Source organism: Cucurbita maxima, unplaced genomic scaffold (assembly GCF_002738345.1).
Source record: "Cucurbita maxima cultivar Rimu unplaced genomic scaffold, Cmax_1.0 Cma_Scf00024, whole genome shotgun sequence".
Lineage (NCBI taxonomy): Eukaryota > Viridiplantae > Streptophyta > Magnoliopsida > Cucurbitales > Cucurbitaceae > Cucurbita > Cucurbita maxima.
In genome coordinates, this window is record NW_019272040.1 from 1,008,914 (window position 1) to 1,033,445 (window position 24,532).

A 24,532-nucleotide genomic window follows, 5' to 3' on the forward strand; every position below is an offset into this window, starting at 1 on the left:
TTAAAAAAAAAACAAAATGTCATAATATTATACTGAAACAAAGATATTATAATTTTTTATTACAGTTTTTATCTTATATTTTTATCCTTAATTTTTTTAGTTTAATTTTAATTTAATTCTTAATTTTCAAAATGTCTAATTCTCAGGATTGAATTATTTTAAGTTAAAATTTATATATTTTCACAAATAATACTGACTTTTAATATTTTGCATCGACTTTTCTTTTAATTAATTTAAATATTATCATATATAATTTTTTTTAATTGATTTTAATAGTGATAAACAGTTAGTTAATTTAATTATTAATAGACCAGTAATATAAAGGGAAAAAAGTGAGAAATAAGCTCAAAATTCAAAGATAAAAGTGTACTATTTTGAAGCATATGAACCAAATGTAAAGTAGAACAAATAAGCTTATTAAGCTTAAAGATATTTTATCCCATATTATATTTAAATTATGATACATTTTGTTGATATTTTGTTGGTATTGTGATAGAAATGTCAATCATCATCGATGTTAAACCCATGAATATGTGAAAATATCAAAGAAAATATCTACATACATACAAAATCTTGGTAACATCGTCCCTAACTTCACCTATATGGCCGAATTTGTGGTAGGAATTACAGATCATGTCCAAGAGCTCGACTCGAGGGACCGCTAACGTGCAAGCACTTTTTACTATTGAACTATGCATACTCACTCGAGGGGTCGTCCTATGAACATGTAAACAAAACAAAACAAAACAAAAAAAAAAAAAAAAAAAAAAAAAAAAAAAAAAAAAAAAAGGATCTTAATTCACACAAAATCATCATGTTTGAGTGTACAGGAAATGTTTTCCCAAGTGTTCGTCCAAATTTTTTTATAAAGAAGCAAACAAAACATTTGAAAGTGTGAAATCAAACATCAAAACCTACCAATGGTCTTTCAATTTATTTCTCATCTGTTCCAAATGTGGAAATAAGTTAACTAAATACTGAGTAACTCCTACAAGAATGAATCTCACATGGTGGCAAATAAACATTGCATCATCAAGCCTAGAGATCAAAATTGTGTACAAGGACTACCACCTCGACCAGTCGTTGATCTACATGTCAAAAGTTTAGAACAAACATTGGCCTCAAGAACTCAAGGTCCCAGTCGTACAACCTATAGAACGTCTAGCTCTATTCAATTCCAGTAGGTTGCAACAAACATTGATCTCTAAGTTTAATTAACTACTAAGATTGTACGCCTACCGTATCCCAGCTGCGTTAGGTTGCCAATCGAGCTAACCGAAAATTTGACCAAATGGAAGATGCTTGCACTCTCAGACACTGAAAGACGGTTGGTTCTCTTAGTATGTCTTTTTTCTCAAAACTGATTTCCGTGGTTCTTTCTTTGTAGTTACAGCGAATCCAGATGATGCTGATGAGCCCACCGTGGCTTGGTAAAAATCTTTAATTCTTTAGAAACAAAGGATGGGTTAAATGTATTATAATCTGCAAATGGCCGCAGGCTTGTCTAAGCATAATTGAGAGGAAGGAAATTTTTTCACGTTACCTCGGAATGCTGAAGAAAAGTATAATCACAAAGATTCCACTAACGAGCGGGAGCAGCGGTGCTGCAGTAAGGTCCTGCAGAACAAGAAATGGAGGGAGAGAAGGAGAGAACACTTAAGTTATTAAACTAGAAGTAGGAGTACAGGAAAATTGAAATGAACTTCAGCTCTTCAAGAACGAAATGGTACAGACTCCCACAAAAGAATTTTCTAGCAGAGAGTAACACTAACCTGTTTGTGGTGACAATTTTCATATTTGTATGTTAGTGGGCCCACGTTAATTTGATTGTTCTCCTCCAAGTCAGCCTCAATTATGCTAGACTCGAATTTGATGGTGCTTGACGGCTCACTAGATCGTAGCTGCACAAGGTACTTACCCTTAGGTAAGCCCTTTACCTGAAAAAAGTTTGAAAGTGGCAAAGGGAATACGGACGCGACTTTAGATGTCTCACTAGCTGACTTGATTTCTACTTGCAAACCTGACTTTAGTCCCACAATTTTCTTTCCTTCAACATAGCCACTCAAAATGGTCAATTCAGGGCGTTCAAAGACCAGAAAATCCAATCCCTTAATATCCTCTGATACAACCTGCCAAAGTTGATCGATACATAGATTTCAGATATTGAAAATAATAGCCCTAAAAATGTGTTATTTTTTTTGCATATGCTTTACTAAGTCCCACAATATATATTGGCTATATCAGACCTTGACAGTTATTGCTCCAGGAGATGCACGCTCAATTCTGGCACTGCCCTGATCCTCTCTTTGAACTACTCTAATGATGTAATTTGTCTCAGGGAGCAGTCCCCTCAAACGATAATTTCCGAGTGCATCTGTCTTCGTTTCCTCATAATAACCCTTTGTTTCTGATCTGGCTTCAATCGAAACACCTTCTTTTGGTTGGCCAGATAGTAGCGTCACCACACCTATAGCACTGAAAAGTTTGAAGGAACAATTTTAGCATCTTGCAATACCACAAAATTTTACTAGATTCAGGGTATTTTACTTCAAAATGGTTTTCCAGCCCTTCTAGAGGATGGAATAGTTCAAGGGTTTCACCTAAGGTTTTAATCTAAAAGGCATGTACATTAAATTAAGTATAGTGTTGCCATCCAACTTGTGATTCAGAGCAGCTATTTTTCAATGTAGTTTTTGAAATCTATTAAACATGCTGCAAACACATTAGGGACATATTGAGGCTCAATCAAGATGTGGAGGACGCATTCATAGAGAAAAAAGAGAAAAATATTTAGAAGCGATAACTTTTTTGTTGGGTACAAGTTTATATCATATATGTAAAAGTATATGAAAGTATTAATATGTGTAGACATGTCTAGAGAAAACCTTTTTAAAATGTATTTCATTGAACACGTCTTTGCCTTGTCAATGTTCTAATTTTTCAGAATATGATAAGTGGCCATGTTCATGCCATGCCATGTGTGCATGTCAGGGTATCCTATGTTCCGATTCAAGTCTGATAACAGTGATAAGTATGACTTGAAGTAAGAACAGATAGATCAAACAAAGAATTGAAGGCCATCATTTACAGGACTGCCACGTAGGTTACACAATCAGCTATCGTTCCCTAAATGTCACTCATGATAATATTGCAAGAAGAAGATTTAGAGACAAGTATGTCCAAGTTCTTTGGCTATATACTCTCTTAAAATGCCTGCAAGTATTCGTCAATATCCTAGAAATAATTTAACTAATTAAAACACTCCTTAAATTTTGATAATCTTCGACTGTGTATAAAAATATGTTTGTAAAATTGTGAAAAATAATCTACAGAAACGGAAATGTCTTCTAAACTTAAATACACAACTTTCAAAGTACTCCAAAAACCTAATCCCAGAAGTACTCGATAAATATAGAAGAAAAAATGCATGATAGAGGCTATAAGAAACCTGTAAGCCACACGGGTAGCCTGGAAATTAACTTCTTTGGATTCCCCAGAATCAAGTTCTATTGTCTGAGCTGCCGGTGAGAAAGCATACTCCTACAAAACAAAGCGAATTATCAAACCGTCATTCTTTGCCAACTCTGACTACAAAGGAGTTTTGTGATATTATGCTTTTTTTCTTTTGACAATTTGAAGAATACTTCAGGAATCTTCAAAAAAAATTCGTAGCCAATGCAATATCTTTTCTCTCTCTATCTGTTGTAATCATCCTTCCACAGGGATGAGAGTAAATAACTATTACTTCAGATTAAGAAGTTCAAATTAAATCACTATGGATAAATGTGAGTTTAGATTATAATTGCTCGAAGGAACAACACTTAACACCAATAGAGAGCCAAGGGGAGAAATGAAATCTCCTCCAAAAAGAAAAGGAAAGTTTCAGCAAATTAGACCATCTAGAATACGAAGAAAACCAAATGCCAAAAGTTGACTCTTACCCAACAAATTTCCAAATTACCAAATTGTCTTGGCAAATATGATGAATTGTTTTTTTTCAGTGAAGTCTAATTATCAACAACGGAACATTTAACATCCAATAGAAGACTAAAGGAATTTGATCTAGTTCATGCTGAAGCCTCATACCACCAATATGCCCCAGCTATTTAGTTAAGTTAAACTACTACAGATATTAATTATCGGAATAGTCCAAAGATGAATCTTAGGATCCAAATTGCAGTGTCACTAAGCTTTGTGTAAGATATAAGGCTAACCAAGCAGGTAAAAATGGAAAAGATGACCAGAGGGAAAAACTAATAAATCATTTTAAATAAATTTTTCAATTACCTTCAGTAGCGGACGCAAATAGAAAGTTCCAGGGAAAAGATCATTGAAAAGGAATACTCCACCAGCATTTGACACTGAATTGTTTCTATAACCATTGTCACCACTCAGAGATAACAGCACTGAAGGAATCGGTTCTTCACTATTGTCTCTAGAATAAATTTTCACAGAAATTTGACCAAGCTTCTGACATGAAAACGAATAAGGTCCAACACGCTCCAGATGATAGCCGGGCTGCAAATGGAAATGTTATCAAAAATGAGAAAAAAAAATGGCTAAAATGGCTAAGGTCCAACACGCTCAAGATAAAACTTTGTTGATTAACTAATATAAAACATGGCTTATCAGCTACACGACTTGAGAGGACAAAAAATACAGTAACTTTAGTAAATAGTAAAATATAACAAATGAAAGGAGAAGTTATGAAATCTAGACCACGTCAGGTATATAGCGGAGAGAACACAAAATGACTGTCGAACTAAACATTCCACACCTTCATAGCCTCAGCTCTGTAAGTTATGTCATCATATAAAGGACCCCCAACAAATGAACCGTCGATATCAGTGGCAGTTTCAAGTACCAACTCCCCACTCTTGAGGGAAGCAATGGAACTATCTCCAGCAGCAATAATCCTGATATGAACCCCAGAAAGAGGGGGAGAAACTGATCCTTCAATATATAAACCCAGCCGACCAAAAAACATAGGAATAGAATCTTGACATCCATCATTTTTCACCAATACCTGATGAAGCATATCGGAAATTAAGCTCACAATAATAGAGCATTATACAATACATCTTAAACTAGAAAAGAAAGAAAAGGTAAAACTCACATGATGCCATCTAGGATAAAACAAGATCTCCCTCTCCTGATTCCTACAACGAGCACAGTTTTAAGTCAGAAACATCAAGGTGCCGTAACAGCTTAAAGGACAACTTAAAAGCAATCAGTTAAGCGAAGGATTAAATTCTTTTTAAATTATACCCAAGTATTGTCACTTTTTTTTATCTTTTTGGTTGGGGCCAGGGTGGGGGGGAGATACATACAAAATTTAGTTCAACATGAACACATATGAAATTCACTTCACTCTTTAAACTTTAAAATCCCTTAACATCAGGTTAGATGATATACAAGACAGAGCCAATCAGCCACTAAGATTTAATCAGAGTAAGGAACCATTAATGCTATAGTTTCAGGCCACTAAGATAAAATTCCAGTATGCAGACCTGGTATCCACAGGAACAAATGTGAGTTCCTCTCCAGAGCTAGCCCAGACAGAGTACTCATACAAGGCAGAATTTGATTGATCCTTGGCATCGGAGGTAAGTTTGGCTTCAGTATTATCAATCACACTGCCTCCCGCACCAACAATGTTCAACAGAATACTTTCAGGTAATTCATATACTCCAAGTGAGACAGGATCAACATTAATTTGCCCCTTTAGTAGAAATTTTTCTCCTCTCAAATAGATCGGCTGACAAATATTTTACAAAAATGAGAGGAAATTTAGTCTCACAAAAATAATGTACACAGGTACAATCATCAAATACAAATCTGGAAAATTACCATACCTCTAGTTTTAATGTGTCTATTGTAGTTGATGAACTCCCAAAAAAGATACAAGAGTTGGAAAAATGAACTTCGTGCACTCCAGGAGATTCCACGCATATGTACTGGGAACCTTTCTGCATTACACAATGATCAATTACAGTCTCGTGCCTGATACATCCATAGAGAGTAAAACAAAATTTTAGGACTTGAAGAAGACCTAACCTTGATTTTCAAGTTCATAAGTGGCCCATCCATTTGAAAAATATAAGCACCCACATCATGAGTAGATACAACATTAACCCAGTAACCTTTTTGAATAAATTCAATTCCATGTACATCCTCAATGCTGGCATCCACTTCAATTGAATTTTGCACCCAGCACCAATCATCTTTACCAACCACGCCTTGAATGGATGAGTGTGAAGCCTATTAAAAGATAAATGCTCAGCAAGTATAATTATGTTTAACTTTTAAAGTATTGATATTATTAAATTTACCATGACCCATTAGTTTAGGTTTTGCGATTGATTGGTGACTTGATATGGAATAAGAGCACGAGGCCCTGTGTTTGAACCCCTATAAAGTTGTTTCCTTCCCAATTAATATTGATTTCCACTTGTTGGGTCTTCTACAAATTTTCAAGCCCACGAAGTGAAGGGAGTGTTAAAGTGTTGTTAGCTTAGGTTTTTGAATTGATTGGTGATAACATGGTCTGAGAGCAGGATGACCTATGTTCGAACCCCTAAAAAGTCGTTACCTCCCCAATTAATATTGATTTCCATTTGTTCGGCCTTCTATAAATTTTCAAGCCCACAAGTGAAGGGGAGTTTAAAGTGTTGATATAATTAAATTTACCCTAACTCATTGGATTAGGCTTTTGAATTCATCAACCATCAACGTTCAAATGCCAAAGGATATGGTTCTAATAATTACATCAAAATGTTTATTGTTTTTAATGTAGAAAAGGAACCTGATATAAACAAATAAGATGTAGGGATGATGCAACTGATGTACATCATTTCTAGACCCCATACCAATGAAAACGCTGAAACTAGGATGAGAATCTTTTCATTATTTGTGTTGGTCTCTTTTCATTATTTTAATGAAAATTTTTCATTCTTGTTTCAGAAAAAAAAAATCGCTGTAACTAAGTTGTAACTGATGCAAAAACACAAAGAGCAGGAGTAAAGAATGTATTCCATACACAACCAAGTTCGGTAATTTTCAATGACCATCGAAGCAAAGGCACAAACTGATCAAATATAAATGATAAGGTAAAACAGCTATATACCTCTATCCTGTATTTTCCAGGGATGACATCTTGAAATAGAAACTCATTACTCTCATCTGTCAAACTGATAGTCTTCTTTTCACTAATAAGATTACCAGCCAATCTCTGAAGGGCAATAGATACTGATGCACCACATCTCTCTTTGCATGTTACAGAACCATGTATATTGACTACGGCCTTGACAATCAATTGTAAGAAATAAAATAAATCAATGGAAGCAGATAAAAAGAACTTTATCATGTGAAGGAATCTAACAAATAGTTTAAAAATAGGAAGAGTTGAATATCCTTTTCATAATTATAAATGGTTTCATGAATAATCTACAAGCAGCAAGAGTACCATAAGACTAAGAGGTCCACAGAAATTCAGAATATTACCTGTGAAAAAGCAACATTCAGCAAGGGGCTTCTGACTGTAACATCAACATAAGATGGCGAGAACAATAGTCCAGGAGCACTTTCTGGAGAAATTGCCATAGCAGACAGGCGATATTCACCAGGTGGGACCTGGAAGATGCATAAAATAATGAGAGGCGTGAATAACTTGCAGAAGTGCCAGACTACCAAAATCCAAGAAAAGGAAACCCTATGTTAGAGCATTGAGACACTATGAATTGAAGCATTTATGCCCATTATGCCCTTGTGTATCTATGTTGCTTAGAGCGTCTTAACACTATGAAGATATTTAGTGTCTCAACCTTGCTTTTGGTGACAGTGGTGCTTCCTATTGAACCGAAAGCAAAGCATTGAAGTGAGCTACATCTCAAACCTAACATAAAAATCCTCAATACTCTCAAGAATCTTCCTATTTTTCTGTAACCATATTATATTCCATTTAAGTGAACTCAGAGAGTAACCTGCAATTTCAAATGAAACTCACAACACAGCAAATAGTGTGCATACACACATTTGTTAATCTTCCATTCACATAATAGGAATCAAGCACCACAAAAAACTCCAAAGCCTCTTCGCCACATTTTTACAAAAAAGGAGAAACATACAAGGTATTGCCATTACTTCTGGGTAACATACCTCGAAACAGAATTTGCCACTTTTGTCTGTTTGTTTGACTTGAGGTTTAACATTTTCTGGCCCATGAGTCAATGCTACCTAAAGTTCAGAGCAGAATATGGAAACAAATCATTTGACATGCAGACTACATTCACAAAACGAGATTAAATTAAAGGATGTCATTTTTTTACCTTGGTCTTGTAACCATCTCCAATAGTCTGAACAACACCACAGACATCATAAAAAGTTGCTTTGATATCAGCAACAGAAACCATGTTTGGAAGTACCTGAACACGCAAAGAGAGTTGGAATAAGAAAGGACAAGAAAATAACACTTCCTTTATGTTGAATTGAAGATTACAAATTCCTATAAAGAAATTAATATAAAACAGACTTTACTGTAGCAGCATAAGTAATATTACTGAAGCTTCAAAGCAAAAACGTGAAAATATTTTTCAATTAACACCACATACCAAATAGTTCTCCAATTTGTTGAATTTGAAGTGCTCCTTTCTAGCTTCAATGGTATAATGGCCAGAAGTTACCTAAAACATTAAAATGAAAAAGAACAAAAAATCAAAAGGAGTGACACTTGTCAAAATAGTTTAAATAATTATCACAATTATTAAAACCATATACAATACAATAGTAGAAAAACTAATTTAGCCTATAATAATGATTTTTTTTTTAAAAGACACTTAAGAGTAAACCTAAAATAAATTACTATTCAACTCTAACAAGAATTTAAGTTATCTTACAGGCATTTGACCTCCAAAATTATACCATGATGCTAGCATACGTTTTGCTTCTAATTTGATAGATAAGGAATTAAAAACCATTGCTAATAAAATAGCTGGCAGAGTATTCATGTTGAAAGGGTAAACTGAGTTTTTTTTTTTTTTTTTTTTATATATATATAAGAGGCAATTTCATTGATGATTGAAATTTACAAAAGAGATGTAATATCCATGATGTTTACAAAAGACCTTCCCAATTTACATTGAGGGAGGTATAACTATAGGAAGTAAAAATATTAGATAGTTTACACCAAGATATAGCTTGGTAAACAAGATTGTCGAAGAGTTTTGTAGAAGTCTGTGTATCTTTCATGAATATTTTTTTATTTCTTTCTTTCCATGGATTCCAAAAGAAAGGCATGATGAAGTTTTTCCTTAGTAGAGCTTTGCATTCTTGAAAAGGTGGGTACGTTAAGGCCACATCCAATAGATCCTTTACCTCCCTAGAAAATGTGAGATGCCATCCAAATATATTGAGAATCGTTGTTCAGAGATTTGTAATAAGTGGCTTTGTAATTTGTTTCCTTCCTTGCATAATGGACACCAATTTGGAGAAAGAGTAATATAAGGCATTCTTTTTTGAAGATTTTCATTTGAATAATGGTTTTATGCCCTTCCCAAAGGAAGAACTTCACCCTTTTAGGGTGATGTCCTTTCCATACGGTCTTTGCTAGCATGGAATTTATTGCTTCTACTTTTTCCCCCATGTCCATCATCAAGAATTTTGTAGAGAAGACCCCGTCGGTGCTAGGGAGCCAAGTCAGTGAGTCTACTTCGTTTGACAATACCACTGGGGCAAGGTCAAGGCTTAATTCAGTCCATTCCTTTGCTTTGTTATCCTTAAAATTCCTACCAAGCTTCATGTCCCATAATTTGTTGACAACATTCTACATTTCTTTAATCGTGGTTTTTCTGCTATGAGAGAGTCTGTACAAAAGTGGATACCACAAAGCTAGCGTGGTATTTTCAATTCATGGGTCGGTCTAGAATGATGTGCTTCCTCCATCACCCACCTTATGGCAAATTTGGTTGGTGATGAAGTCTTTATGTTTCTTTATGTACTTCCAAGGCCCTTTTGCAGAAGATGGAGGGGGTTGGTTTTTATTTGGCGTAGGAGTATATTTAACCTTTACAAGATTTCTCCACAAGGCATTTTTTTCGTGACAATATCTTCATATCCATTTTGTGATTCAAGAAAAGACTGAGGTCTCCCTTTTCTGTTGGGAGGTTTATAATATTCCATCGAACAAGGTGTGGGTCATCTTTCAACAAATAGTTCTTGAATAATCTTGATATATCTAAAGCCACTTTTTGTGGCATTTCGAATCGAAACATGTAGTAGGTGGGGAGGTTGGATAATGTGGCTTGTATTAGGGTAAGTCGTCTGCCTTTTGAAGTATAACATGATGACCATGTTGACAACCTTCTTTCTATTTTTTCAATAACAGTCTTCCAGAAGAAAAAAGATTTGTGGTTTCCTTTTACGGGTAATCCTAGGTACATATTTGGTCCTTCTCCCTTTTTACAACCATATATACTAGCAAATTCTTCAATAACCTTTGTGCTAATATTGATGTCCATAATCTCTGTTTTTTGGAGATTGATACTTTGTTCAGAGAATCCTTTGAAGGTTTTTACCATCCCGATCATGTTTTTGTAGAAGAGACATCTGCCAAGTCAGAAAAGAGGATTGTATCATCTACAAACTGAAGGTGGATGATGCTTAAGTCTTCGTTGCCAATTTGAAAATCTTTTATTTGCCCTTCGTATTCTGCTTTTGCCCATATGCGGCTGAGGCAATCCATTACCATGATGAAAAGAAAGGGGGATAGTGGATCCCCTCCTCGAAGACCCCATGTGCTATAAATCTCCCCTATCGATCTTACATTGATGACGATAGAGAAGTTTGTGGATGAGATGCATCCTTTTATCCACCTCTGCCATTTTTAGCCAAAACCTTTTGCCACAAGAATGTTTTCGAGGAAAGTCCAATCAACCTTGTCGAAGGCCTTCTCCAAGTTAAGTTTGATGACTACACCTTTTTGTTTCTTTCTTTCCCATTCATCTATGAGTTCATTTTCCATGAAGAATGCATCGAGAATTTGTCTCTACAAAAGTTGTTAGTTGCCCGGTAATTGTGAAGAACCTTTTTAAGACGTTCTGATAATACCCTTGCTATAATTTTATATAGTCTGGTCGTAAGACTTATGGGACGAAAGTCTGCAACAGTGCGGGCATCCAGTTTCTTTGAGATCAAACAAATGTATGTTTTGTTTAGGTTGCCATTGATAACCCCATTTTGAAAAGAAAAAAAATTGGAACACTCTCATGATATCAGCTCTTATAAAGTTCCAACCTTTTTCTTTTAATTTTGAGGTAACCATCCAGTCCTAGAGTTTTGTCGGAGCCCAAATGCTGGATCGCCTTCCTCACTTCTTCTTTGGTGAAAACAACCTCGAGGGAGGTAGCTTGCTGTTGATCAATAGGACTCCAGTATATTATAACAAAGCGTTCATAAGTATCATTAATATTGTCGAAAGAAGTCAGCACCTATTTTTAGAATAGCCAATAAAATCTGTTGAAGGGTTAGACCTTCAGATCTTTAAATAACGAAGGAAAATTTCGACATAAATGCAATTATTCATCTAGTGTTCAGATATTTTTGGTTCTTGAGAATGGTCACCACCTTGTCGGGACCAAAATGATTGTCCATGCCTGATGGGTATATCTATCTCTAAATGTCATCAGGTATTGTTTCCTTCCTCGTCATTCTTAAAACTGTTACTTGTTATTTATAAAGATATGTCCTCACCCTCATGAGTGGACAAGAACGAAAGATGACTTATCACCCCCCCCCCCCCCCCCCCCCCCCCCCCCCCCCCCCCCCCCCCCCCCCCCCCCCCCCCCNCAAGCTTGTAGAATCCTTCCTTGTCAGTGACGGCTCTTTCATGACCATCCACTATAACTTTGACACCTTCGACTCCTACATCATTTGCATCAACAACACGGCCCCCAACAGAAAATCCAGTAACCTAAGTAAACCAGCAAGAATCAGGAATAAACCTTTTTTTTTAAAAAAAATCACACCAAATGCTAATTAAATTAAATTAAATTATACATGATAACATCATCTTGTTTCACTCTAAAGCAACTTCTTAAGAAGGTACAGAATTAAAGAAGGAAGTGCCAGAATCTGTATAAAAGCATACTCGGATATACTATATAAAAGGCTGCTATTCAACTCAATTATAGATATGGTCAGAACGGAAACTAAATTACATGTAGATTCACTGCTATATTGGAGAGACAAAGAAAGAGATAATATAGACACCAGAAAATTCAGAAGACCAAAATAACCTTAGTTTCACCAACTTTCAAGTCAGTCTGGACTAGAAGATATAAATGGACTTCTATGATTATTTGTGTACGAAGCTTTAAAGTTTTCAAGATTGGTCATTGAGCTTTACTCCTTTCAAGATTGGTCATTGAGCTTTACTCCAACTTTTATAAAAAATAGTTTTCACAAAGACTTTTTTCGTTGTTTGAATTATTGAAAATGAAAAAAAAAATAAAAGTGAACGAGCACCATGACAAGAAACTTTGATGGCATAATATATAGATCATGCTAGATCGAATACTTATCCAGTCCTATGTTTCAATTTAGATAAACTGCTGATGGTATGTAGTGGAAATAACAAACGGTACCTGAAATTTTTTAGAAATTGTAATGTGTTGATGCTCAACATTCACAGAAATGATGCTAGGTGAAACATCAAAAATAGTATTTTCACCCCTGTAGTACGGCAAAAGTTCGTAACGGCCTGTAGGAAAATTAATCAATTGAGATTGGTCACATTGATGCTACGGCTGGCTGATATTTATTGTAAATTCAGACAAAAGAAAAATTCTTTTAAGATCAGGAAAAGTTTAAAACCCACACTCGGAGGAAAAAATTCAAAATGACATCAAGAAAAAGGTTAAAAACAGTAACATTGTTAAGGATATTTAGTAATAAATTATAGTTTACCATATATATTTGATATTTTATTATAAGGCAAATATCTAATATTTATTACTATTTCTATATCCTTGTAATTTATTTGATTATAAATAAGATAACTTTCACACCATTTAGGTGTGGTGGATTAATCAAACATTCACATGGTATTAGAGCCCTCTTGGTTTAACAACCCCGATCCTTTCTTTTCAATGGCTTTTGAATCCTCTAATCTTCTTCTCCACCACCCCTGCTGGTTTTGACGCCGCAGGGGCAGTCTTCATGACTGCCGTAGTCGGAGCCGATTGATTACTCTTCGGCTCCACCCTATTGACCTCCAAATCACCTTTCGTCATACTCTGTACATACAACCTCACCTTTTCCAACCCAATCGGTTTTCCCCTTGGCCAATATAGTCTCTCTCATTTTCTTCCCAATCAACCTTCATCCTTCACATAAACCCTAACCTAAACCTATCAACCTTTTGCAGAGATTTACCTTCGGAATTTGGGTGCCGCATTGGCCTATTCGCCAACCAAGTTGCCGCCGCCCTTCCTGCCAAAATTGGCTTCTTCGCCCGATGAGGCGACTCTTCCGACTGCCCTTCTGGCCAAAATTGGCTCCTTCGCCCAATGTGGCGACTCTTCCGGCTTCAGCATTGTCTTTGTCCCTTGCTCTAGGTTTCCCCTTCTACTTCTTGGGGTTAGAAATATTCTCATCAGAGCCAAGGCAGCATCGTCGCTAAGCGACAATCCCTCTTCATGGGTTAGACATATTCTCGCCAAAATCAAGGCAGCATCGCCGCTGAGCGGCGATCCCTCTGCAATTTTTGATGGCCAAGAACCGGGTTGTTAGCATCTTCATGAAAAGTGTTTCTCAACCTCTTTGAATTTTTCAGATTCAAGCTTCACGTTCGTTTAAATCCGACGCTTAGCTTGCGGTGGGGTGTTAAGGATATTTAGTAATAAATTATAGTTTACCATATATATTATATTTGATATTTTATTATAAGGCAAATATCTAATATTTGCCTTATTATCATAGGTATCTTTCCATTTATTGTTATTTCCATTTATTACTATTTCCATATCCTTGTAATTCATTTGATTATAAATAAGATAACTTTCACACCATTTAGGTGTGGTGGATTAATCAAACATTCACATGGTATCAGAGCCCTCTCGGTTTAACAACCCCGATCCTTTCTTTTCAATGGCTTTTGAATCCTCTAATCTTCTTCTCCACCACCCCTGCTGGTTTTGACGCCGCAGGGGCAGTCTTCATGGCTGCCGTAGTCGGAGCCGATTGATTACTCTTCGGCTCCACCCTATTGACCTCCAAATCACCTTTCGTCATACTCTGTACATACAACCTCACCTTTTCCAACCCAATCGGTTTTCCCCTTGGCCAATATAGTCTCTCTCATTTTCTTCCCAATCAACCTTCATCCTTCACATAAACCCTAACCTAAACCTATCAACCTTTTGCAGAGATTTACCTTCGGAATCTGGGTGCCGCACTGGCCTATTCGCCAACCAAGTTGCCGCCGCCCTTCCTGCCAAAATTGGCTTCTTCGCCCGATGAGGCGACTCTTCCGACTGCCCTTCTCGCCAAAATTGGCTCCTTCGCCCAATGTGGCGACTCTTCCGGCTTCAACATTGTCTTTGTCCCTTGCTCTAGGTTTCCCCTTCTACTTCTTGGGGTTAGAAATATTCTCACCAGAGCCAAGGCAGCATCGTCGCTAAGCGACAATCCCTCTTCATGGGTTAGACATATTCTCGCCGAAGCCAAGGCAGCATCGCCGCTGAGCGGCGATCCCTCTGCAATTTTTGATGGCCAAGAACCGGGTTGTTAGCATCTTCATGAAAAGTGTTTCTCAACCTCTTTGAATTTTTCAGATTCAAGCTTCACGTTCGTTTAAATCCGACGCTTAGCTTGCGGTGGGGTGTTAAGGATATTTAGTAATAAATTATAGTTTACCATATATATTATATTTGATATTTTATTATAAGGCAAATATCTAATATTTGCCTTATTATCATAGGTATCTTTCCATTTATTGTTATTTCCATTTATTACTATTTCCATATCCTTGTAATTCATTTGATTATAAATAAGATAACTTTCACACCATTTAGGTGTGGTGGATTAATCAAACATTCACATGGTATCAGAGCCCTCTCGGTTTAACAACCCCGATCCTTTCTTTTCAATGGCTTTTGAATCCTCTAATCTTCTTCTCCACCACCCCTGCTGGTTTTGACGCCGCAGGGGCAGTCTTCATGGCTGCCGTAGTCGGAGCCGATTGATTACTCTTCGGCTCCACCCTATTGACCTCCAAATCACCTTTCGTCATACTCTGTACATACAACCTCACCTTTTCCAACCCAATCGGTTTTCCCCTTGGCCAATATAGTCTCTCTCATTTTCTTCCCAATCAACCTTCATCCTTCACATAAACCCTAACCTAAACCTATCAACCTTTTGCAGAGATTTACCTTCGGAATCTGGGTGCCGCACTGGCCTATTCGCCAACCAAGTTGCCGCCGCCCTTCCTGCCAAAATTGGCTTCTTCGCCCGATGAGGCGACTCTTCCGACTGCCCTTCTCGCCAAAATTGGCTCCTTCGCCCAATGTGGCGACTCTTCCGGCTTCAACATTGTCTTTGTCCCTTGCTCTAGGTTTCCCCTTCTACTTCTTGGGGTTAGAAATATTCTCACCAGAGCCAAGGCAGCATCGTCGCTAAGCGACAATCCCTCTTCATGGGTTAGACATATTCTCGCCGAAGCCAAGGCAGCATCGCCGCTGAGCGGCGATCCCTCTGCAATTTTTGATGGCCAAGAACCGGGTTGTTAGCATCTTCATGAAAAGTGTTTCTCAACCTCTTTGAATTTTTCAGATTCAAGCTTCACGTTCGTTTAAATCCGACGCTTAGCTTGCGGTGGGGTGTTAAGGATATTTAGTAATAAATTATAGTTTACCATATATATTATATTTGATATTTTATTATAAGGCAAATATCTAATATTTGCCTTATTATCATAGGTATCTTTCCATTTATTGTTATTTCCATTTATTACTATTTCCATATCCTTGTAATTCATTTGATTATAAATAAGATAACTTTCACACCATTTAGGTGTGGTGGATTAATCAAACATTCACATGGTATCAGAGCCCTCTCGGTTTAACAACCCCGATCCTTTCTTTTCAATGGCTTTTGAATCCTCTAATCTTCTTCTCCACCACCCCTGCTGGTTTTGACGCCGCAGGGGCAGTCTTCATGGCTGCCGTAGTCGGAGCCGATTGATTACTCTTCGGCTCCACCCTATTGACCTCCAAATCACCTTTCGTCATACTCTGTACATACAACCTCACCTTTTCCAACCCAATCGGTTTTCCCCTTGGCCAATATAGTCTCTCTCATTTTCTTCCCAATCAACCTTCATCCTTCACATAAACCCTAACCTAAACCTATCAACCTTTTGCAGAGATTTACCTTCGGAATTTGGGTGCGGCATTGGCCTATTCGCCAACCAAGTTGCCGCCGCCCTTCCTGCCAAAATTGGCTTCTTCGCCCGATGAGGCGACTCTTCCGACTGCCCTTCTCGCCAAAATTGGCTCCTTCGCCCAATGTGGCGACTCTTCCGGCTTCAGCATTGTCTTTGTCCCTTGCTCTAGGTTTCCCCTTCTACTTCTTGGGGTTAGAAATATTCTCATCAGAGCCAAGGCAGCATCGTCGCTAAGCGACAATCCCTCTTCATGGGTTAGACATATTCTCGCCGAAGCCAAGGCAGCATCGCCGCTGAGCGGCGATCCCTCTGCAATTTTTGATGGCCAAGAACCGGGTTGTTAGCATCTTCATGAAAAGTGTTTCTCAACCTCTTTGAATTTTTCAGATTCAAGCTTCACGTTCGTTTAAATCCGACGCTTAGCTTGCGGTGGGGTGTTAAGGATATTTAGTAATAAATTATAGTTTACCATATATATTATATTTGATATTTTATTATAAGGCAAATATCTAATATTTGCCTTATTATCATAGGTATCTTTCCATTTATTGTTATTTCCATTTATTACTATTTCCATATCCTTGTAATTCATTTGATTATAAATAAGATAACTTTCACACCATTTAGGTGTGGTGGATTAATCAAACATTCACATGGTATCAGAGCCCTCTCGGTTTAACAACCCCGATCCTTTCTTTTCAATGGCTTTTGAATCCTCTAATCTTCTTCTCCACCACCCCTGCTGGTTTTGACGCCGCAGGGGCAGTCTTCATGGCTGCCGTAGTCGGAGCCGATTGATTACTCTTCGGCTCCACCCTATTGACCTCCAAATCACCTTTCGTCATACTCTGTACATACAACCTCACCTTTTCCAACCCAATCGGTTTTCCCCTTGGCCAATATAGTCTCTCTCATTTTCTTCCCAATCAACCTTCATCCTTCACATAAACCCTAACCTAAACCTATCAACCTTTTGCAGAGATTTACCTTCGGAATTTGGGTGCCGCATTGGCCTATTTGCCAACCAAGTTGCCGCCGCCCTTCCTGCCAAAATTGGCTTCTTCGCCCGATGAGGCGACTCTTCCGACTGCCCTTCTCGCCAAAATTGGCTCCTTCGCCCAATGTGGCGACTCTTCCGGCTTCAGCATTGTCTTTGTCCCTTGCTCTAGGTTTCCCCTTCTACTTCTTGGGGTTAGAAATATTCTCACCAGAGCCAAGGCAGCATCGTCGCTAAGCGACAATCCCTCTTCATGGGTTAGACATATTCTCGCCGAAGCCAAGGCAGCATCGCCGCTGAGCGGCGATCCCTCTGCAATTTTTGATGGCCAAGAACCGGGTTGTTAGCATCTTCATGAAAAGTGTTTCTCAACCTCTTTGAATTTTTCAGATTCAAGCTTCACGTTCGTTTAAATCCGACGCTTAGCTTGCGGTGGGGTGTTAAGGATATTTAGTAATAAATTATAGTTTACCATATATATTATATTTGATATTTTATTATAAGGCAAATATCTAATATTTGCCTTATTATCATAGGTATCTTTCCATTTATTGTTATTTCCATTTATTACTATTTCCATATCCTTGTAATTCATTTGATTATAAATAAGATAACTTTCACACCATTTAGGTGTGGTGGATTAATCAAACATTCACATGGTATCAGAGCCCTCTCGGTTTAACAACCCCGATCCTTTCTTTTCAATGGCTTTTGAATCCTCTAATCTTCTTCTCCACCACCCCTGCTGGTTTTGACGCCGCAGGGGCAGTCTTCATGGCTGCCGTAGTCGGAGCCGATTGATTACTCTTCGGCTCCACCCTATTGACCTCCAAATCACCTTTCGTCATACTCTGTACATACAACCTCACCTTTTCCAACCCAATCGGTTTTCCCCTTGGCCAATATAGTCTCTCTCATTTTCTTCCCAATCAACCTTCATCCTTCACATAAACCCTAACCTAAACCTATCAACCTTTTGCAGAGATTTACCTTCGGAATTTGGGTGCGGCATTGGCCTATTCGCCAACCAAGTTGCCGCCGCCCTTCCTGCCAAAATTGGCTTCTTCGCCCGATGAGGCGACTCTTCCGACTGCCCTTCTGGCCAAAATTGGCTCCTTCGCCCAATGTGGCGACTCTTCCGGCTTCAGCATTGTCTTTGTCCCTTGCTCTAGGTTTCCCCTTCTACTTCTTGGGGTTAGAAATATTCTCATCAGAGCCAAGGCAGCATCGTCGCTAAGCGACAATCCCTCTTCATGGGTTAGACATATTCTCGCCAAAATCAAGGCAGTATCGCCGCTGAGCGGCGATCGCTCTGTAATTTTTGATGGCCAAGAACCGGGTTGTTAGCATCTTCATGAAAAGTGTTTCTCAACCTCTTTGAATTTTTCAGATTCAAGCTTCACGTTCGTTTAAATCCGACGCTTAGCTTGCGGTGGGGTGTTAAGGATATTTAGTAATAAATTATAGTTTACCATATATATTTGATATTTTATTATAAGGCAAATATCTAATATTTATTACTATTTCTATATCCTTGTAATTTATTTGATTATAAATAAGATAACTTTCACACCATTTAGGTGTGGTGGATTAATCAAACATTCACAAACATACACTAAACTTCCTACAATTAGCCATTGCAATAGTAGTCCAGAGAAACAAGCACCACTAATTAAACTCCACCTAAGAACTTTGATAGTTAAAACGACTGACAACCATCTACTAGATAATTACCGCAGGGTATTGCTTGGAATCTGAACATCCCATCAGCATCAGATACAGCATGACATAGAGCCTTTCTTTGTCCAGGAGCATTACCAGGACCTTGTGGACAATCAACCTCTTTGACATCGTCTGAGAACAAATAAAAATGAACTCCCAATATCGGGTTTCCCTATCAAAACAAACACACAATCTTACTGTCTTCACATAGGGTGAAAAGAAAGGTTGCTCAAAGTGGAAATTCCAAAAGCTGACAACAACAATCTCATTTTGTGAGAATAGAGTTCATTAATGGATTTCCTAGTTCAACCATCTAAACAAAAAACAAAAAAAGGAAAATTCCTTCTGAAATTTTTCTCAAAAGGCTACATTTGGAGGTCATGATTAAATTATCTTCTGACCAGTGGCTTCAATAATCTCGACCAAATGGAAAAAAAAATCATGGAAGAAAGTCGAATTTACAGATAAAAGAATGGAGGAATCACTGTAAGCCCAAAAGACTGTATACCTGAGCAACAACAAATCCACGAACATCATAACCTGGGACATTAAAAATATCATTGACAATACTGTTTCCAAAGCCCAATTCCACCTGCATAAATGATCCCTTATTAAATCACAATCTTGGCAATGATCATATTAAAATTGAACTAGGAAACTAGAGTAGTGACTCACGGTGGAAATTAAAATCACTAATAAAAGGGGCAAGGTAACCTTAACTAAAATTGAATTGGGATGCAAGGGTTGAAAAACACCAAACCTCTGTGGAACCTCTAGCTTCAACTTTTAAGTCGAGATGTGAAGCACGCAAGTTATATACCCCTGCACCATCAAATGTACATGCAAAAAAAAATCTAATGCGTCAAAATGTTTCATGATCCTTGGTCTAAAGGGGAAAATATCACAATCCGAGAGACCGACATAACACAGATACTCCCAACAAATTATTGAGCAAGTCTTCATAAGGCATTCAGTTTTTTAAACAAAAAAACTATTAACATCTTTGTTTTCTTTTTACTGGATGATAAGAAACAAGAATGCAATTGAAATCAAAACAAATTGATACAAAGAAAAGAGGGTAGGAGAATATGACATCTTCCAGCCTCCTAAAGGGGTTTATAAAAAATGTCTCCAATCTACAATAATAAGGTAGAAAGGTTACAATTACAAAAAGCCTATGTAAAGTGCTCTAACTCAAGGCTACATATAGCTAGTCCAACCCAAAAAAAAAAAAAAAAAAAATGCTAACTCCATGCGTATTATCCTAAAATATCTTCTTGTTCCTCTCCACCTAAAGAAGACATAGAGTGGACGTGAAAAAAAACTTCTTAGAACTTCCAGAAGCAACAAATAAGCGTCTACAGACTGCACCAGGCAATCTCAAACTCTGCGCAGAGAAAACTCTAGCAGCTTTTAGCAAGGCCACAATGAATAAACAAGTGGTTGTGGCCTAGAGTTTCCCTCCCAGCCTGAGTGCTGATTCATAGGCGAGATACAACAGAAAGAACTGGACTTTTTTTAGGGATTTCTCATTCATGATCAATTTTTCCATCTTAGCAGCAATAGATTTTTTTGTTAAAAGAATTGTGAAGATTTCATTGATAAAATGAAATACGCAAAAAGGAGAAAAGTGAAAACCTTATTTTTTATCCTACACTGCACAATGCTAGCACCTCATATCCTCTTCTTCCTAACTAGTAACTCTAATCAAGGAACATAACTGGCTAGCAAAAAAGTTCAAAGCAAGTTCAGGAAAGAGATGAAAAAAGAACGGAGGGAATTCTCCATGTCATGGGAAGGCATTTTCATGATACTTGATGGGAAGATAAATTTTGATTAAAGTGCTTATAATTTTAGCTATTGATTTCCTTCCTGCAGCAAATATAGAAATAGCCAATTCCCTATCAGCTTTCCATAGCTGTCCTTTAAAACAAATGAAGCTTCCTTTCTATATAGACAAGAGTTCGTCTAACAGCATCTTATAACACCAACATGTAATTTTACGATCATATGTTAAACATTATCCAGAACATTCAGTTCCAGTTCATTTTTCACTTCAAGGTGGAAAAAGGTCTAGACAATAATTTGAAAAATGAAAATTCAACTAGCATTTGGAGAAAATGTGATCAGATTAAACTATAACAAACCAATTAAATATAAATTACTTCAAACCTGGAATAATATTCAAGAAGATATAATTCCCTTCAGATGAAGTTAATGCTGAAGATACAACATCGCCACTAGGAGATAAAAGTTCCACGTTTACATTAGCGGGACCACCATTCAAGTTTGAACAGCTCTCTCCCCCAACAGCACCTGTAACTCTACCGGATAATGTAAACCTACAGTAAAAGATTTTCAAAAGTAGATTTTATTATATACAACTAAAAGCATCGAAATGTAAGAAATTATTTGGAAAAACTAAACAAAAAAGAACAAACCCTGTGAAACGAAAATTTATGTCTTCATTCCCATTGCACCCAGTGTCATCAACAAGAACAGGAACCTACAAATTTTTGTTCATCGTGGAATTCAAAAGTCAATATTTACATCAAGTGAACCATATATCCAAGTGAAGAAATGTTGAAGTACTTGATAGTAATATTATAACAAAGTGGAAAGTGAGAAACCTTATCCGGGTTCCAAGACCACCCTTCTGGTCCATTTATCGTAATTACAAAGGAACCCTGTAAATGGAGGTGAACAATACAAAATGAAATAAAACAATATCCTTCAATAGTAATATAGCTAGTACTAATAGACTAACATTCGACGAAAAATCACCTTATCATACACCGGAATGAAGTAATAGCCATTAGGAGCACATTGAGTCCTATCCTTGACTAGTCCATCCACTGTTCGAAGCTCAACCTACATTATAAGGAACAATAATAAAACCTACGTATTAGTTACAAACTTTTCCTGCGCAGATCTTTGGATATAGAACAAAAGTCGGGTATATCCGACTTTCTGTCATTCAGTTTCCTGGACTTGATTGGAGATTCTAAGTTCAGGGAATCATATATCTTAAACATTTAACCAAAAACAGATATCGAGCTGAAATAATAACAAAAGAGACACAAAAAACGTGGTACGTGCCGTAATATGAGAATAATCCAACTTTCCGTCATTCAGCTTCCTGGACTTGATTAAGGACGAACTTGCCTGCAGCATGGAAGATCATAATTAAGTTACGGCAAATGAGAACGAAAACAAAACCCCCGCTTCCTTAATCTAATACTAGCGACGAACGAGATCCAATAAATACTTCAAATCCAAAGCACACCCAATAAAATTCATAGTAAACCCATATCAGGAACCACACCAGCAAGCTCAATATTACTAAGATACTTCATAGTTCATACTCAATCATTCTCACTCAAATACTACATCGTCGGATTGTTAAATATCTCAAACGAAACTCCCGCAAATTCTCCGATCGGACATATTAAACAACTCATAAAAGAAAATCCATTTACCTCGACGAATCCGCCGCAACCATGGATTGAATCAGCGGAAGCGACTGAAATTGAATATAGTAAGATCGCAAAGAATATTGCAGTTGCTTTGAGCACCATTTTAGGAACGATTGGAGCTTCACGCTAGTGTCAGACTGGGAAGAACAGATCTGGTAAGTCGCATGGAAGAAGAACTAGCCTTAGAGAGACTCCAGGCCTTGCGGTGATTGGTGACAGGGTTTATGGTTTTCGGTACAAGAATGCACAGCCGAAAATGTCACCGTGCGATCAAATCTCCTTGTGTTCGATCCAATTGGTTTCAACGAGGTTATTTATTTCAGCTCTAAGCCTATCATTTTACCGCTTAAATTACTGACACGAATTTGTAGGTTTATATTGATTATTTAAAAATAAAAAAATAAAAATTGTATTTATCATTAAAAATAATTTTAGAGATAATTTTTATGCAACAAACAATAAATATGGAGATTGAAGTTAATTGAATCCTGTTAGAGTTTTTTTTTTTTTAATATTTTTAATGAAAAATGATATTATTAAAATAAAATTTTAATATTTATCATTAAAAACAACCCGAACACGAACATAGCCTTTTTTTTTTAACGTTATTATATTTTTAAAAATTTTAGAGGTTAAAAGTATTATAAAATAAACTTTTAACATTTTTATTTTTTAAAAATATTATTTTTTTTTATTTTATAAATTTTAGTGTATTATTGAAGCATGACTCGAAGTTTATATTTTATAGGTATTTTTCTATATTTTGTAAAATACATAAATTAATAAACAACTGGAATATAGGGGAGAAGTCACTTGCTGACGTGTTAGTCGTAATTGTTAGAATTACTGATGGTAAGCATTAGTGAGACTTCACAGTTAATAGGGTAATATTTTGACATTTTATGGATTAGAATGAAAACTATAACCATACCTCATAACATTATTAAATACTAAAATACAATTCTCTCGAAAATAATTAATCTTTAAAAAAATAAATATAATTAAGCACGAGATCAATGTTAAATCTCACAAATTTTAACAAAGAAACCGAGTTATAGCACCAAACAGGTATATATGTAATGCAATTCGTGTTCATCGTTTAAAGGAATAACACGCGTGCAAAACAGGCAAACAATGCTCAATTGTGTGTAAGGAGTAAAGTTTTAGAATTAGAAAGATTCTAACCTATTTGATTTGATTAATCGTAAATAACATTGGAGCAAGTTGGTCCAGGATCACGTGAATCGTGGGTGTGCCCTGACCAATAAATTTGGGCTTTGACTCAATACCACCTTTCATAGCTCTTAACCGAACCAATGTTAAAACAAATCGAACCATTAGAAGAATAATTTAAAATTTTAATATTTTCTCAACTATCTTCTTGCCAGAGGAGAGGGGAACCGACAAATGAGAGAAAAACAAAAGGCGAGGTTCTGAAAGAAAAAAGTATATCACTACGACACACTTATCCGACCGTACTAGTTCATGCTCTGGTCATATGGATTTTACACCCTCTTCTTGTCTGTCATCAACCAGTAGAAAATGATCCTATTTGACTGCTATACATGGCTAACATTAGAAAATGGAATAATCGGGAATCTCGAGTAACTGCCCAAGCCGTTTAAGTAGCTAAAGTGGTGATAAACCCCGTCAGTAAAATGAGTCAACACTGATGGAAAGACGTTTATCAACCATAACAAAGCTAGAAGTCGCGAAATGAGTTTAAAGTTTGTAAAATTGTAAAATTTACACTATATTTCAAAATATTATAAATTTTAAATTAGGAAGGGTAAATTATTGAGAAGTTTATAACTAAATTAAAATTAACCGAGTTGAAAATGAAGGGTAAATTAGGGAAAAGGGGGGGTTAAAATGAATCGAACGACAAGGGTTCCC

At 36.8% G+C, this 24,532-nt stretch overlaps 1 protein-coding gene across 1 annotated transcript; it reads right to left on the minus strand.

The window, feature by feature from the left end:
* Positions 1-895: 895 nt before the first annotated feature.
* LOC111497930 (nodal modulator 3-like) lies at positions 896-22,954 on the minus strand. Its single transcript, XM_023148947.1, has 27 exons — positions 22,640-22,954; positions 22,260-22,325; positions 21,945-22,031; positions 21,791-21,847; positions 21,602-21,666; positions 21,333-21,502; positions 19,921-19,982; positions 19,669-19,752; positions 19,173-19,332; positions 12,639-12,754; positions 11,839-11,965; positions 8,610-8,683; positions 8,328-8,423; positions 8,158-8,235; positions 7,504-7,632; positions 7,127-7,303; positions 6,058-6,261; positions 5,856-5,969; positions 5,511-5,758; positions 5,117-5,159; positions 4,778-5,026; positions 4,288-4,518; positions 3,449-3,540; positions 2,247-2,475; positions 1,773-2,129; positions 1,544-1,617; positions 896-1,446 (listed from the first exon to the last, which is right to left on the minus strand). Exons 1-27 carry the CDS (start codon positions 22,736-22,738, stop codon positions 1,338-1,340), a joined length of 3,597 nt encoding a protein of 1,198 aa, XP_023004715.1. The 5' UTR covers positions 22,739-22,954; the 3' UTR covers positions 896-1,337.
* Between the last annotated feature and the right edge of the window lie 1,578 nt (positions 22,955-24,532).